Raw genomic sequence first — 15259 nt, 5'->3', positions numbered from 1 at the left:
TCTTTCTTCTTTCCCTTGTTTCTTGTTAGCGACTTCTTTTCTTCCACCATTCTTTCCTCTCGAATTAAATTCACGCTTAAACGAAGATGTATACATTCCATGTTAACAAATATATTTGCGTCAGTGTGATCCCATCGTGTATACGTCTTTGACCATGTACCGATTACAATTAACTACGAACGAGTACCGAGTATTACGCGGAAAGAATATCATGCTAAGGATTGCGATTGGGACGACGCTGAAGGTGTGTTTATCAGTTAACAAAGCACACGATAACATAACAAAAAGAATCGCGAGTAACGCGATATGACTCTAGTATAGTTACAAGATAGACATGCAGCTAACTCGAGAACAGAATCCACGTTTCACAGGGAAACGAGGGTTTATGGTTTCTTTCATATTTCTGACGTTACTCCGATCAAACCAATGCGAACAGCTCGTCATCCGTCATCTGGAGACGTTTTCAAAGTCATAGGATAATCGACGGATAGGATAATCATCAACTCTATAGATGAAAATGATGCATCGGTATTCCCTATGTCTGTGTCTCGGAGAATAAGCGCATAAGAACGTTAGGAATCGTTAACCATGGTATACAGTCACAGTAATAAGTAAGGTCTGCGTGGAAACGACGATATTTGGGAATACAGTCGCTCTCGGCAGCTGGTGTTTGCGAATGTATATAGATCATTTCAGGTTTTCCCAGTTAAACTTTATCGGTGTATTCTACAGATATAAATAATACGCAATACGGATACAGATACATCCTGCGTAAATTGAAATTATAATTTATCTATTCCTTCTTTATTAATTTTTTGTACAGGTAGAGTGTCGCAAAATTCGTGAGCGTCAGTTGCATGATAAATATTTCCGCGTACCTGCTAGGAACTGGTTGAAGGTACGTTACGGCAAACATCATTGTCACTGCTGTCGAGGATAATTTCCAGCCTGACGGGAGCTGAAACTCCTAATTCGACAGGCGTGTGATCGTTCCGCCAAAAGTGTTGGCCAAAATAATTTTGCTATGCGTTATCATGATCGAGAATTTTGTTTTCTAGACATACGAGTTCTTTGTAGTCAGAGATTTGAAATTAGATAGTAGTTGTTAATAACTTTAATAGTTTTTTAAAGATTATCGAGGTCTTAGATTGGGCTCTTTTCGCAAGCATCCTAATATTTATGAACACGGATCGAAATAGAATTACGATTTTCTTTGTCGTGACGAATCGATCTTTTATCGTAAGCGAAAAATCGTTTCATTGAGAGAACCAAAAATAGACGGAGCCTCGGTTAAGTAAGAGCGAACCGGTAACAACAGGGAAGTGAGTTTCCTCTCCGAGAAAAGAAATCTCATTTGATTCGGTACTCTTGTGAACGAATAGCGGTCGTTCGACGTCTTTCCTGCAAGAGCACGTTTTTAACCTATTTTAGCCGATTCCCGTGGAAAGTGAACCGGAAACGTACAACAAAAATGAATTTGTAATCGGAGAATCTTTTTTTCCGATTCCAGCGTTTCTACTGTTCGAAATATGCGTCGTAACGCTTAGGTACTTTTATAGTTCAGAGTGATCGTGGCGAATAGTTGGTTACCAACTGACGTCTCAGCGTCATATCCGACAGCGAGTGACGTACTTTGGCCCCTTTCACGCAAGAGGGTGAAACTTATTTCAAAAGGGTTATTTTAGGAACAGAAAGGTGGCTGACCGACCACGCATCGACGCGGACATTTAGAGACACATTCTCGCCCTCTCTTTTTTTGATTCATCCCTTTCATTACGATACCTTTTGCTCGCTGATATTTTCCATTGCCGTAAATCGAGAATCTACCACTTTTCTTCTTCATTCCTTTTCGGTCGTACAAATTAAGAAGTTCGTAACAAAAGCGACCTTCTATCTTCTATCACTTCGAGATCGAATTGTGGAATTTGCGACAGGAGAAGGATGAAACGGATGAATGGTCACTGATGCAGTCTATGCGATTTTCAAACGTTCCGGTGCCTGCGTTGTATTAACTTTAATTAATGTACAGCTGTTGAGTATTACTCTTTCGCCGAGATTAAAGGGAACGAGATTAATTCAGAAAGAGTGTGACATCTGGCACGTGTCTCGACCGCATTTCCGTAAATGTGTTTGCTCTTTTATACACCACCACCTTTTATCGCGTGCTCTGAGCTCTGGATGCGGCACGATACGCATACATATATGTATTTGTTGGGCCGCTAAGCGGATTTCGACAGAGAGAAGTAAAGTGTGAAAGTGAAACGTGCGGCCCAAGATACGTCTACAATCTACGTTCGCGAATCGATTTTTCGCCGCGCGTCGATACGGTCTTTTCCCTTCTATCTTTGTACTTTTTATCGACCGTCGTATGTGCTGGACGTATTCCTACAACGATAACGTACTTCCTTATGCGTACTTCCTTTCTAGGTACGTACACAAGAATCTCGTTCTACTTGAACGATTAATCTCCGCGTAATTTTTATAGATAGCACAGCGTCGGTTTTCAGAAAATATTTCTGCAATACGCGCATGACTTACTCGGGCATTTTTATCAACGCGTAAGTCTACAGGAATGCAGTTTCGAATTAAGTCTCATGCTATCGTCTCGAGCATGATAACGATCGAAACTTGTTAGATCCACGTCGCGTTCTATTACTTTACCTACCTTTTTACTATATAATCATGATAGTCGAATTTCGTTACTAATGAAATTCCAAAATGTTTCCTATAATACATATGCTATACTTGTAAAAGGTTTTTACAAGTACGCACATATTCGGATACTTTCGCCAGCCATTATACATTCCAGTACCTTGTCGTTGGTTTCGTCCTAACGAATTACTGGCTTGAAATGTAACTACAGGAAAGGTGGCCAAGAAAAAGAGAGGCGTAGGAAAATAAAATGTGTGGATTCGATTGAACCAGGACGGAAAAAATATTTGGAAGACGACGCGACGCGCGATCGGAAAGGTGGAAGAAGAAAGGAAAGAAAATAGTAAACGCGGTGCTAATGCGTCGTGTCGCGCCGGTTCAAGGGAGCACTGTGACCGGCGGGTCGCGACAAGAGAATATCGCGAATCGTCCCGAGATAGTCCACCGGTTGGAGGGTTGGATGGCCGCGATGGTGGGGTTGCGCCGACCGCGACAAGTATATTCGAGCGTATGAAAGAGAAGGAAAGAAATAAGGGAGCGACGAGTGGGAGAAGATGAGATCGCGCAGGCGTCAGCCCCAGCCCCGAACTTCCCACGGGCTGATCAGTCGTGCGTGGCACTTGACACGCGCTGCGTCTTTTCGTTTGTTTCTCTTGGACTTTTTACGGATCGCATCGTTTTCATCCACCCGCTTGTACTCTTCCTTTCTCTCGCTTCGCTTTGCCTCTCCTCCATTTTCCTTTTTGCTCTTTCTTCCTTCCTCGCTCTCACTATTGCACCCCTTTCTTTCTCTTATTCTTCGTTCTTTGTTTCCCCCATATTTCTTGCTCCCCTCTTCTCTGCCGTCGTACCTGTCCTCTATTTTCATGTTTTTCTGTTTCCCTTTCTGTTTGAGAAATCTAATTCCATTCAACCTTTCGATGTTTCGAAAATTAGAATAACACGGATTTGCCGTTTCGTGTGAAAGTCGTGCTTTTCGTTGCAACGGCTCCGAATGCCGCAAGTGAAGTCTATTCGCCAACATCCATGTTGATTTTAGTGTAAACTTGACGCCTGGTGTTGCTGTCCTCAAAGTGTAGAGATTTTAAAAGTTATCACTGCTTCGAGTTGGGTGGTCTGCTTTTTTGAACTTCGATTAGGCTACCGAACATAATCAAGGGGACTGTGCACATCATACGTGATACGAGTGATTCAGTGAATGATTGAATTATTGCGCGTGCTTGCCGGTTTCGTTTTCGATAAATAAAATTTCTCCGCGATACGGTTAATATCTGTTCGAGCCTTGGAGACGTGTGCTCCGACTTACCACGTGTCGCTTTCGACAACGAACAACGAATAACAGAGAACAAACTCGTGAGTTTCAACCGCCCAGCCTTACATCTTCCTACCTTGCGTCTTCGTGACTGAATGTTCGATTCACGTGACTCTTCTGCTGCTATCGATGTCGAGATCGTTACTGGGCAACGTTACCATCATACTCTCCAACGTTTTCTCCCCTTGCACCAGCTACCTTTGACTCGATGCAAGTGGCACTCCTACGGAAGGAACGAGGATCGATATTTACAAGGTAGGATGTGTTCTGCTACGAGAAATTCGGGGTATTTTAGTTATGTCTGGCAGATCGATCAAAAGTTGAATCGGCCGTGAAATTGACTACGAAGAACCGAGCCCATATTATCCAGATAATCCTGCTCCGTTCCCGGTTTCCTCTTTGATCGTAAATAGATATATAGACGTGAATTTTTCAAACTTTATGTGCTCGCATATTGCTTCAAGGGGTTACGTCTCTACTGGTCCCTTTTATCGATACACCTACATGTTGCGTTCAGGAAAGAGACCAGGAACCTCCTTTACAATAATTTACTAACTGCACAGTAGCCTTAGTAGATTCAAAAACTGTTTTTACGGTTTTACTATTTTGCGATATATATTACGTTTTGGCTGTGATAATCAGCCGGCTTTTAGGTCGTAAGATTCGTTTGTAAACATTTATTTTTTTTATTACTAAAAATGTTACGACTGAACGTTCATTGGCTCTTGTTACTTGGGTAACCACGTTTTAATAAGCGCAGAAGACTTTTAATACTTTGAGAAAGACTGGCGTAAAATTGTAACAAAGAATCGTAGATATCGGCAACGATTATTTCATAGTTTTCTTATGCTTGGCGAATTCTTAGTAATTACACAGTTCAGCTATTTAAATAGTGAGACTTGCGAGAAGTTGATTCTGTCGAACACGAGTAAGACGTTTGTTTTAACACAAATCGTTCGGAAACGCCATGTGTTGAAAGAAACCGTTGTAGGCGAGGGGGTGGGGGTGGTAATGCGGTCGCCTCCCTCAAATAATACTAGCACATATACAAACTTGGATATTGATTTTCTAGCGACTATAGTAAACTCGTCCGAGACGGTCGTGTCCAGTCTTTGTAATTAATTGTTCCTTTTGTTTACTGTTTGTCGTTGGTTTGTTATTCGTAGTTGTACCGTGGAAAGAATATTTTATCAGATAAACATTCGTCGAATATGTGGCTAAAACGCGTTGCATGAAAAAAAGGTCATTCAACAAATAGCGTAAGAGATCCAAATTTTTGTTAGCAATTACACCAAGTTATAGCAATGTCGTAACAACGCGTCATGTTCAACAATAAAATGTTCTTTTCAAGGATCGTTGCCGGGACGAGATTGGTCTGAGATTGGAGCGTTTCTCATAGCGTAAACTTATATTGGAAACCATGAGATAATTATAATTTGAGGACCGACAGTGTGAATCGAGCCTTAAGCTGGCAAGAGTTCGCACAAGTTCGTAACATACCAAAAGAAGCACGAAGAAACAAAGGGAGAAAAACAAAGACGTCGAAAGAGAATTTGGCAAGGCGGCCGCATAGTTTGAGCGATAAGTTGGCGATAACTCGAACTTAATAGCCCGTAATACTAGAACGAGCTTCGATGCGCGCCGTCACGCAACTCATGCCTTTTGTAAATTACGTGCAGACGTATCGTATACAAAAGCTTCTAACACAGGTCGTTTCCGTTATGTTCGTTTGTCTCTGCAAACATGTTGCTTAGAAATTGTTGTTCACGTTGCTGGAGCCATACTAGTCAGAACTGTTCGAGAAATGCGACATTTTTCTGGAATCCATTTCCCGCGTTATTTGTATATTCGCAAATTTACCTTTTATACCGTTTTCGTGTTTTCGTCAATTTGCGAATCCCTTGTAATTGATCTACCACGTACAAGAAAGCTTTTCTTTGAAATATATCACGCTATCGCTCTCGTTATCGTTATCATCATCATCATCGTTATCGTTATCGTACAATAGATCCGAGCATCACGATTATAATAAGATACATACGTGTTATACTTTTCAGGTTATCCTGCCTTTCATTTCGCGAAATGATTTCGATTTAGCAGAAAATTGGATTATTTGGATGGTGCGTTAAATGTTTGTCGCCATGAAATTGATCGTTCCAACGACCTGTGAAAATAAAGCTGAGCTCGAATTCGCAGAACGTAGAATCGATATCGTGAGATTGCGTGCCACTGGTCATCGTGCATTGATAACGAATGAGAACGAAAGTTGCTCGTATACCAAGGAGATGAATAGCATACCTTTTACTAAAGATAAATTTTTTTTCGATATATTTTTTCGCCGTTAACCACGTTATGCTATCGGAAGGATTAATTCGTGCTAAATCGGTCAATGAAAAGACGAAAGGCAAGTGAACGGACGTCGCGTGTATTATAAACGGATTAGTGCCTCGACACACGTAAATATGTAATAGATATGTAAATCGATGGGAATAAGAGTACCCGATTTATGCGACGAAATCGATATTTCATCGATGATAGAATCGCACAGATATTTTGATATGGATCGAGAAAGTATATATACAGCTACTACAAAGCTCTTAAAAATATTTCCAAAAAAAAAAAAAAAAAAAACGATATTTGTTATATTTGTGACCTTCCGAACTACGTACACGTATCAGGAAATCTACGCGATTCCATCGTTAATCGAATAAAATTTCTCGTAAGTACGTTAAATAAATTATTGTATAAGAAAGTTGGTGTTGCGTCCTGTCGATCGTTGTTCTCCTACGTCTACGCTTTCTGATTTGCCTCGTCATTTGTCGAGATAATGCTTGGCACGGATATCTCTGCGTAATCGGCGGTAAATGAAATCTAGCGCGCCCGCGCGAATCGAAAAGGCGCGGGGTACGTAGAATTCGGCTGCCTGGTGGCTCGGGATAGTCACCTATATCGATCCACCGTCGAGTTTACAGCGTACCAACTTAGGAACCCCCTGCGATCAAGGCCGCCCTGTGAAAAAAGCGGGAAATACTTGAACTCGAGGGAAGAATGGTGCACTAACTCCGCGAAATTGAAGAGGGTCGTTTGATTTATGGCGGAATCGTTCTAGGACCCCCTTCTTCCTCTCGTTCGACGCTCAAATTTCGCAAGTTGCTCTCGCACACCCTCTTCGATCGCTCGTTCTCTTCATTCTATCCTGTGCTTTCGACAATATTTTATCTTCGCAATTTTTCTTTATCCGCTTTATGCCTGTGATATTTTTCTTTTAAAATCCGATTCAGCTAATCGAGCTAGCTATTCGTGCAGCGACACGCGGTATCGTGTCATGCGTCATTTGAAAACATTTTATGATATGTCTTTTGGCCTTTTGACTTTATAGAGTTAAAACTTGAGGTATCGATACGAAACAATCTGTGTACGCAAGCAAATACGTGTTCTATCGTCGTCATGAACAGTTCTTGTAGATTAACCAGTTTCTCTAATCGAACGTGCTCTTTCTGTTCCAGGTACGTAATCGTAGTGGATTTCTTTCTACCGAGATCTTGAACTCGCAACTGTCGCACAATTACCTTCGATCGATACGTATCACCTTCGATGCTATCTCTACGTTTCGAAGGTAACGAATTATGTGTATGCTTGATCGTGGTCCCTTTGGCGTGAAACATTTTCGTGTTTCTTATACGCTTACTAAATACTTTTTGCGTAGTAGATAATGTACATATGTATTTAGTTGTATATGTTGAGGTACGCTGAATGTTATTTTTGAGAAAATAATTTCTGAAATGTAATAAATCGGAAGCACGAGAACGGAAGGAATAAATTTAGAAAAGAACCGTAACGTGCTGTTGCAAAGATGTGTTTTTTAATTATTTTCTGAATCTACGATGCGCTTTCAAGAGTGAAAAATGGAAAATTTTAGTTATAGTAAACTATAGTTTAGCTATATAGTATATTCGACAGTTCGCGGAGAGACGCGATTGCGAGGAATCGCGCCAACGGGAGCCGTAAATTCCCATTACGATTATGTAATCGACACCACCAAGTGATCGATCCCCTATTTCGTTTAGGATAATAAAGGTGGTTGAATTGATTATAACCCTGAGGTAACAGGTTACAATTTACGCTTTATTCAAACAACTTGTAGCCAAAATGGTTACGCTCGGTCCGTATAAATATAAGTTAACCAGATGACTGATCTAAAGTACATATAGACCAGTGCCGAGATGTTGACTGATCTGTAGTCGTTGAACCAGTCTAGAGATGATGACTGATTTGCTGATGAGAATCCAGTGAAGTTCGGTCACTGGTCGCTTGCGGGTGACAATCCCAATGGGAAAACCCACGTTTCCCCTTTTTATCTGATGGAGCAATAACCATAAGGAACGTCTCGACCTGAAGATATTTTATAACGATTGAGGCACTAACGGTAAAATCGAAATGCTTTGTTTCATTTGTAATAAAACAATCTGTAGTTCCTTAGGATTATTGCGATCCAACTAATTATTTGCACTGCTAGTGACCGTCCTGACCCGCCGAATTCAGCCCGCACTGTATAACGCGAAGTAACATATATTGTTGCTCATAAAGATCGTTTATAATCGAGATCGGTACGTTTCTGTTCTGCGCTCGTACATTCTCAACTATCGGACTGTATATTTTTTTTATGTGCAAACTGACATACAATCAAAGGTAAAAATGAAAAGAATAGTTGACGAAACGAGCTGCGTTGTTATACTCAACGTATAGAAGCTGTGTTCAAATTGAAACTCATCGATCTGGCGTTTCACAGAAAAGTGTGCTAGAGACACGTAGCAGGCGAACAAAATATTTATAATATAATATATATAATATATAAAAATATATAAAATAAATGAAGATATATAAATATATAAACAATAGTAAATTATGTAGCTTAAAGGTAAATAAAATCCGAGGGAAATACAAATACGGCGGAAGCATTTTACGCGTAATGAATGTTCGCTTAATGTATCGTGGTTCTCGTTCTAATGCACCAGAAATTAACCACCTAATGCACATGTTCCTGATATACCGTAAGATAGCTTCCTAAGGTATGGCTATTTTAAATAAATCGTATTCGAGTACCCGTTATTCCGGGATCCGATGCTTGATTCAAAATATAATTTTTCTGTTTTCTTGCATCGAAACTTAGTTAAAGCATGTACAAGAAAAGCTTTACTTTAGGTACAAGTCGGCCTCAAATTTAGTTCGAGTACAAGATAACTGATGTCCTGAGTCGCAAATCGGGTTCCTGAATATGTTTATGTATCGACAAACTTTCAAGATACCGATCTGAATCCAAAAAGCATTGCCGACCCGATCCAGGCTCATAATTTCGGGTACTCGCACATCCATAGTTATTTAAATCACCTATGTTTCAACATTTTAAAATTCAATCTTGTACTTTGACGCAGAGCAGTTTTTCCATCTTATTGTTACAGAATATTGTTAATTAATTTTGTAATAGAAGGCACTCTCAACGGATAGAATAATGCTTTTGCATTTAGCTAAATAATAAACTGATAAATTTCGTTTAGTTTTTAGGTAAAATAGGTAAAGTCTATGTATATAATGTAAATCGTCTTTTATTTATCTAAATTTTTATTTATTTAATCGTCATTTGTTATCTCCTTCATCCTATTATCCCTTTTCTTTGAAGCTTTTGCTACGTATCATTCTACGCTTCTCCCGATTTCGATAAAGCGAGATTTTCCAAATGTATGTGTTGCGTAGAACGTCGAGTGCCAAACGACAAAAGAATCTAACCACTTTGAAGATCACTAGATTCGCATAAAGGGCCAATGGATTAATAACGCTATCGATATTCACGATGAAAGTTACTATCGGCTACTTGGAAAATCAGCGAATAAGTTTGTCGTGTTGTTCCATAGGTCCGCGTGCATGAATCGTTGATAGAACTATGACTCGATGTTTCGCGTTGGTTCTATGTAATCAGGAGAGATCACTGTAGCAAGAGACTGTGTGTTTGCTTCCTATACACAAATGCGATAATTAGCCCGCACTTAGGCTGAATCAAATGGGGTTGGCTGGTGTATTTGCTCGATGCATAGCTTGTTTTCTAATTAATGGATGCGTCTCCTATGTTGCGCGCTCCCACAAAGTCTCCGGTAGCAATCTCTTTTCATCGAACCCTCGAATCTCTTTCTGCGCGAATAATCGTGCCTCTTGCCTCGTTTCAGTCGGACAGGCAACATGAAACGTAATTGCTGAAAAGCTTCGCGATATACATATGCGCTACAGTTCATAAGTATCCTCTTGTTCAAAACAAGTGACTGCTCGGATACTTTTGAACACTAGCGTAGATTTTGTTCTGAAACAAGATTTACGGCAGTTAGCTGTTTGCTCGGACGTTGGTTCAAAGGTGATTTGTTAATTTCATTAAGATTTTCATGTTGAGTTCGGGAGAAGTATAAAAAATGATGGCTGGTGCCGATAGTAGAGTCGCGTGTCCCTGTCGATGAATTTGCCACGCGTTTGATATTTCGGTCAGTGAATATTCATTGTCTATCGGCAGGGACACGTGTAGCACGGAAATGCGCAACGCTTGTACTCTGATTGGATAATAGTTGCACGCGCGATATGCGTTATATCTAATCGCGCAGTTAACGAAAGAGCTGCTGGTACCTACACCTTTCAGACCCGACACTCGGCGCTTGCGTAAAATGTTAGTTTTGAACGTTGAAAGGCGGTAGTTTAGAATTATAAACTCACTCAAATTAGGAGGATTTAGCAAGTGAAATGAAAGGAACGGATTGTCGTGGTAAAGGGAGAAATTGGCACCGTGCCGAAACAGAGGGAAGAACGAAAGCAAGAAGGGAGTAACTGCGAGTGGACGCTGGATTGGATTCCATTAGTTACTTGGCATCAAAGATCGGTCAGAGCTTAATCGGCTTCGGTCGAAGGATCCCTGGGGACAATTGCGTTAACTACCGGCTTTTGTTTGCCAACTTGCACTAACAGGACCCCTTCCGACCCTTCGTTATACCGTTTGATTTTCGTTTCACTCCTAATCGGTATTCGAAGGAAATTAAACGCATCGTTCGTCGTCGAGAAAACTCACAAACGTAGCAAAGAGAAATCGCAATGTCTTTGTGCGATAGAAAATCTTTCCTTCTTGTTTAGCGTCGTTAATTGTGCGTAACTATTTGTTTTATATCAAATCGATCAAGGTAAGAAAAGGATGTTTAGAGGAGAACAAATTTTTGTAACGTGTTCCTGTGCTTATACATATATGTGTATATATATATATGTCGGAGATAAAAGAACATCGGGATTTCGCGTCCGAAATGTTGGGAAAACCCCAATACCCTAGTCCAGACTTTTACTATAGCTACACTTAAGTAATAAAAATAAGAAATAATTCTAATATTCTAATCTGGCTTTGTGACGATGGGTTCGGGTTCAGGGTGACATAGCAGGTCACTAGACGTAGCCACGGTCAAAGGAGAGACGTGTACCTGACAGAGGTATGGAATGATTATATGACTCTCCTTAAAAACAAAGATTGACCCGAGAAGTGGGGACAGGAATATATAAGGGCAGTTTTACTTGGATCACGAGTTAGTTAGTTAGTCGTTGGAGGAATTGTTGAGTGAGTTATCGAGAAAGTTACCCGAGTCGTGCATTACGTTTGTACTCGTCATCCCGTGGACCGTGGACCGTGGACTCGTTATCGAACCTGAATTCGTTGTCACCATCATGTCGACCATCTTATTGCCGCTATTCCGCTACGGTAAAGTAAGTAAAGGTTCGTTGAACGCCTCAAAATGCCAACCTGACTCCGACATATATATTTTCGATGGATGTTATTGTGGATAGCCAAGAAAAGAATCTACCGTTTCCATCGCCGCGCACTCTTGTGAATTATTTATTTGATGCCGAGCAAATAAATGTCAGCAATGTGTTCATATTTTCTAGTACCTATGTACGTATGGTTGAAACAGCGCTGATAAAAGAAACCAATTTTATTCTCAGTTACTTCTCACCTTTATTCGACTGAAAGCGACACCGCTCGTGCAGAATTGGCGAGTAAAATATATAGGCGCGCTTACACGTTGAGTCACTAGGTTATCTGGAATGGCCAGAAGCCTGAGAATATTTGGTACGCTATATTTTTCCATACTTTGTTTGTCTCTTATGTTTACCTTCTAACAAATTAATTATTTATCCAGGTCAAGCGAGTTATCCAGAAATTTAGTAGTTACGTTCATAAAAATAAAAAATTGCGTCAACATCAGTGTCTACATACAGCCTACTAATTGTTGCGCAGTTGATTCTGAATTTATTCGGAATTGGAGTTGAGTCTCGGCTAAAATACGTGGAGAACTTTTTTATGCTTTGCTACTTTATTACATATTTTATATACAGCGCAATGCATGTACACGTACAATTATGCATATTTAGCTTGTTAGTAAAGCGTAGAAGGATGCCAGCATCTTGTAGTCATATCAACGCGTGTTCACAGTAACAGAGAATGTTATGCTCTATTATGTTTGCTTCAGCACTTGTGTTTCAGTTTGAGCCGATATTGTCTAAGTTGATGAGTCTTGGTTAGGGTGTTGTGCGATGCGAGGCACCCTTCGACGTGATCGTTCATGCATCTCGATCAAGTCTGGAGAGCTCTTGGCAGAGCTGTCGAGATCGGTGCAGTCGTCGTGATTAGGTCCGAAATGTAGGTAGGTGGTTCGGTTAGATGGTTAGACAACGTAGTAGGGCGCAGAGTAGGCAGCGGCGTAGTAAGGGTAGCCGGTGTACGCGGCGTAAGGATAGTTGTAGGCAGCAGCCGTGTAGGCGACCGGGGCGGTATAGGCTGCACTGTAAGCGACGGGTGCGGTGTAAGCTGCGCCCAACAGGAGTCCTCTCTTATCCCGAACCGCGGTTTCAGCTTCCGCTGCCACTGATTCGGCCTTCACCGGTTCGATGGATTCCGTTTCCAAGGGTTTCGCTAAAGCTACGCCGACCAGAGCGAGCAAAACGATAGCCTAGAATTGTGAGAAAGTCATTAATATCGTCATTCGTTTGCCTCTGTTTTCGGATGTGTATTAACGCTGGATTATGATTAGATGCGTGTTTTCACGAACTGTCTTTCTGTCGATAGATATGCATTTTGGTCTTGGAACGTTTCATTTGTCAGAATACACATTCACTGTAATCATAATCGTAGCCTTAATCTGTTAACTAGGGAATACAAATTCACTTAAATCGTCAATCTCTTGGCATAATATTTTTATTTAACGATTCTCTATTTTTGTATGCGTTGTTTCATTTCTAGGAAAAATTAACTATACGAGGACTAAAACCGATTATATGCTTTTGTAAACTCGAATTTTAACTTCTAAGCTAATTTTTATGGCAAAGTTTCGATAAACGATACAAAGTTTAGGCTAAAATATCGTTAGTTAGAACAGTTATTGTGAATCGGATCGCCGACGGTAAATGGGTTAGAAGTTTACTCACTGCGATGCACTTCATTTTGTAGATTGTTGAGGAGATGCTTGGACAAGCTTGGTTGAAAATCGATTGATGCTCGAAACATCATGGTAGCCCCCTTTTATACCTATTCGATCGGGACGTCGCGTCGACGTTACGTGCATCGATTCCCGATGTTTACCTCGCGTAATCGCGCATAATTATTAACCTCTTGGCGTTGTCGGTCACGGGGCTGCATTGAGAACGAGCAACCTCGCCGGATTTCGTTGCTGACGCGAGATTAAGCAACACGTCCTTGGCCATTGTCCAAACCGAAACGTTCGACGTTCGGCCGATCGAACATCTTCGTAATTTTTTGACTACGAGTGTTTCATCGAATAACATTGATATCGCTATGCGCTGATCTATACAAGATGGAAGTTTGGTCGTGGAGAAAGTTTCAAAGGGCCAATGTCTCTTCAATCTATGGAACGATCGACCTTGTGGAGGTCAAAATAAAGATTCCTAGCAAAGAGTGGGAGTAGTTCCCCTATTGAAATTCCATTTGGGCACGTTACGCGCAACCTCGTCGCTCGTAATAATTTTCACGACGATGGTTTAGCTATTCCGTCCTTGTATCCAATTGGTCCTCGTTTGCGGCCACGAAGCCTAAATAGTCCCTCTTGACAGTCGCTCGAGCACTATTGACGAATGAGAACAAATCGAAGGGCTCGTTACTGTCGTGATACTGACTCGTTAATGAGGCTTAAAAATTCAAGAACTAGAAAATTAAAGAATTTTGTTTCTTTCCTTGATATAAAAGAAATGACCTTTAAAATGTTTCATCGCCTTTATATCGATTACTTAAGAAGCGAATTAGACAAACGTAGCATCCGTAGGAGATAACGTCGAGTTAAATCCTTATTTATTGGGAGGTTCAATTGGGTAAAAATGCCTTCGTTACACTGATAATCGATGTTCTCGACGAATCTTCATGCACGCTGTTACGTTCATCGATTACGTTTTATCGTCGTTTCGTTGGCGACGCAGTAACGTTACGTTAAACGAGCGAAATTTCGCAACGTTTAACGAGGAAATCGAGGCACGATTTCACGAAGCTGTAAAATCGTAAGCTAAAAGTCTCTCAAAGGCAAGAAGGTCGTTCTCGTCAGGCCTCGTTGACTCGTTATTCTCGGAGAAACGACCACGACGATGACGGCGACGATGAAGCGATGCACCGCACTGCGAAGTGAGCAATATGAACGTCGAGAGGACGGAAACGATGACGTTTAAGTAGCGCGTCTAGCACATTGCGTGCGCCAGCTCCAAGAAAATGCGGAAAGATATTTCGCAGGCTTAGCTCGATTACGTTAATGCTTCGAGAGAAATTCAATTTTCTCTGCTCGTTAGTTAAAAGAAAACCGTCTGAAGTTTTTTACATTTGCGATATAACAATTTTGAAAATCCGGCAAGCTACTTATCAGACATTTCCTAGTTATTAGCCCATTCTGAAAGTTATCGTAGTTTTTCCTCTGTTTGACTCTAATGCTGTATTACTATAACATATAGTTGCACAAATATATATTACTGGTGATATATGAACAATTTATGCAGTGCACACTATTTTATATTTTTATCGAATAAAAACATCTCCTGTAGTCTTCGTGTTAAATTATATCTTGTAGAACATCAGCTTACTATACTTTGATCTGGTTACGTGCAAATGTAGGAAGTACTTTAATCGGGGATTTGGTCGCGTAACGATGCCCAACTAAGGTTCTACATTCTATAAAAGCGTTAAGCTCGCGTAACTGTGCACGTGTGGTGGCAATGGTGCATGCACGGACG

At 40.8% G+C, this 15259-nt stretch overlaps 2 protein-coding genes across 3 annotated transcripts in view; one reads left to right on the top strand and one right to left on the bottom strand.

Moving 5' to 3' along the window:
* The first annotated feature begins 3897 nt into the window (after window positions 1–3897).
* Window positions 3898–15259, top strand: part of LOC117237534 (stress-activated protein kinase JNK) — a 38046-nt gene continuing 26684 nt past the window's right edge. The window contains exon 1 of one of the 2 annotated variants that reach the window (XM_033501593.1): window positions 3898–4219. In XM_033501593.1, the coding sequence (XP_033357484.1) occupies window positions 4173–4219 (47 nt within the window). In that variant the 5' untranslated portion in view covers window positions 3898–4172. The remainder of the gene's footprint in view (window positions 4220–15259) is intronic. The other variant, XM_033501592.1, reaches the window with a different exon arrangement.
* On the bottom strand, window positions 12330–14225 carry LOC117237537. Its single transcript, XM_033501597.1, has 2 exons — window positions 13460–14225; window positions 12330–12984 (listed from the first exon to the last, which is right to left on the bottom strand). The coding sequence occupies exons 1-2, from the start codon at window positions 13472–13474 to the stop codon at window positions 12700–12702; spliced, it is 300 nt and encodes a 99-aa protein (XP_033357488.1). The 5' UTR covers window positions 13475–14225; the 3' UTR covers window positions 12330–12699.

The sequence above is a fragment of the Bombus vosnesenskii genome, unplaced genomic scaffold (genome assembly GCF_011952255.1).
Source record: "Bombus vosnesenskii isolate JDL3184/JDL3185 unplaced genomic scaffold, Bvos_JDL3184-5_v1.1 scf7180000013379, whole genome shotgun sequence".
NCBI lineage: Eukaryota > Metazoa > Arthropoda > Insecta > Hymenoptera > Apidae > Bombus > Bombus vosnesenskii.
This window is presented reverse-complemented; position numbering and strand designations above follow the sequence as displayed.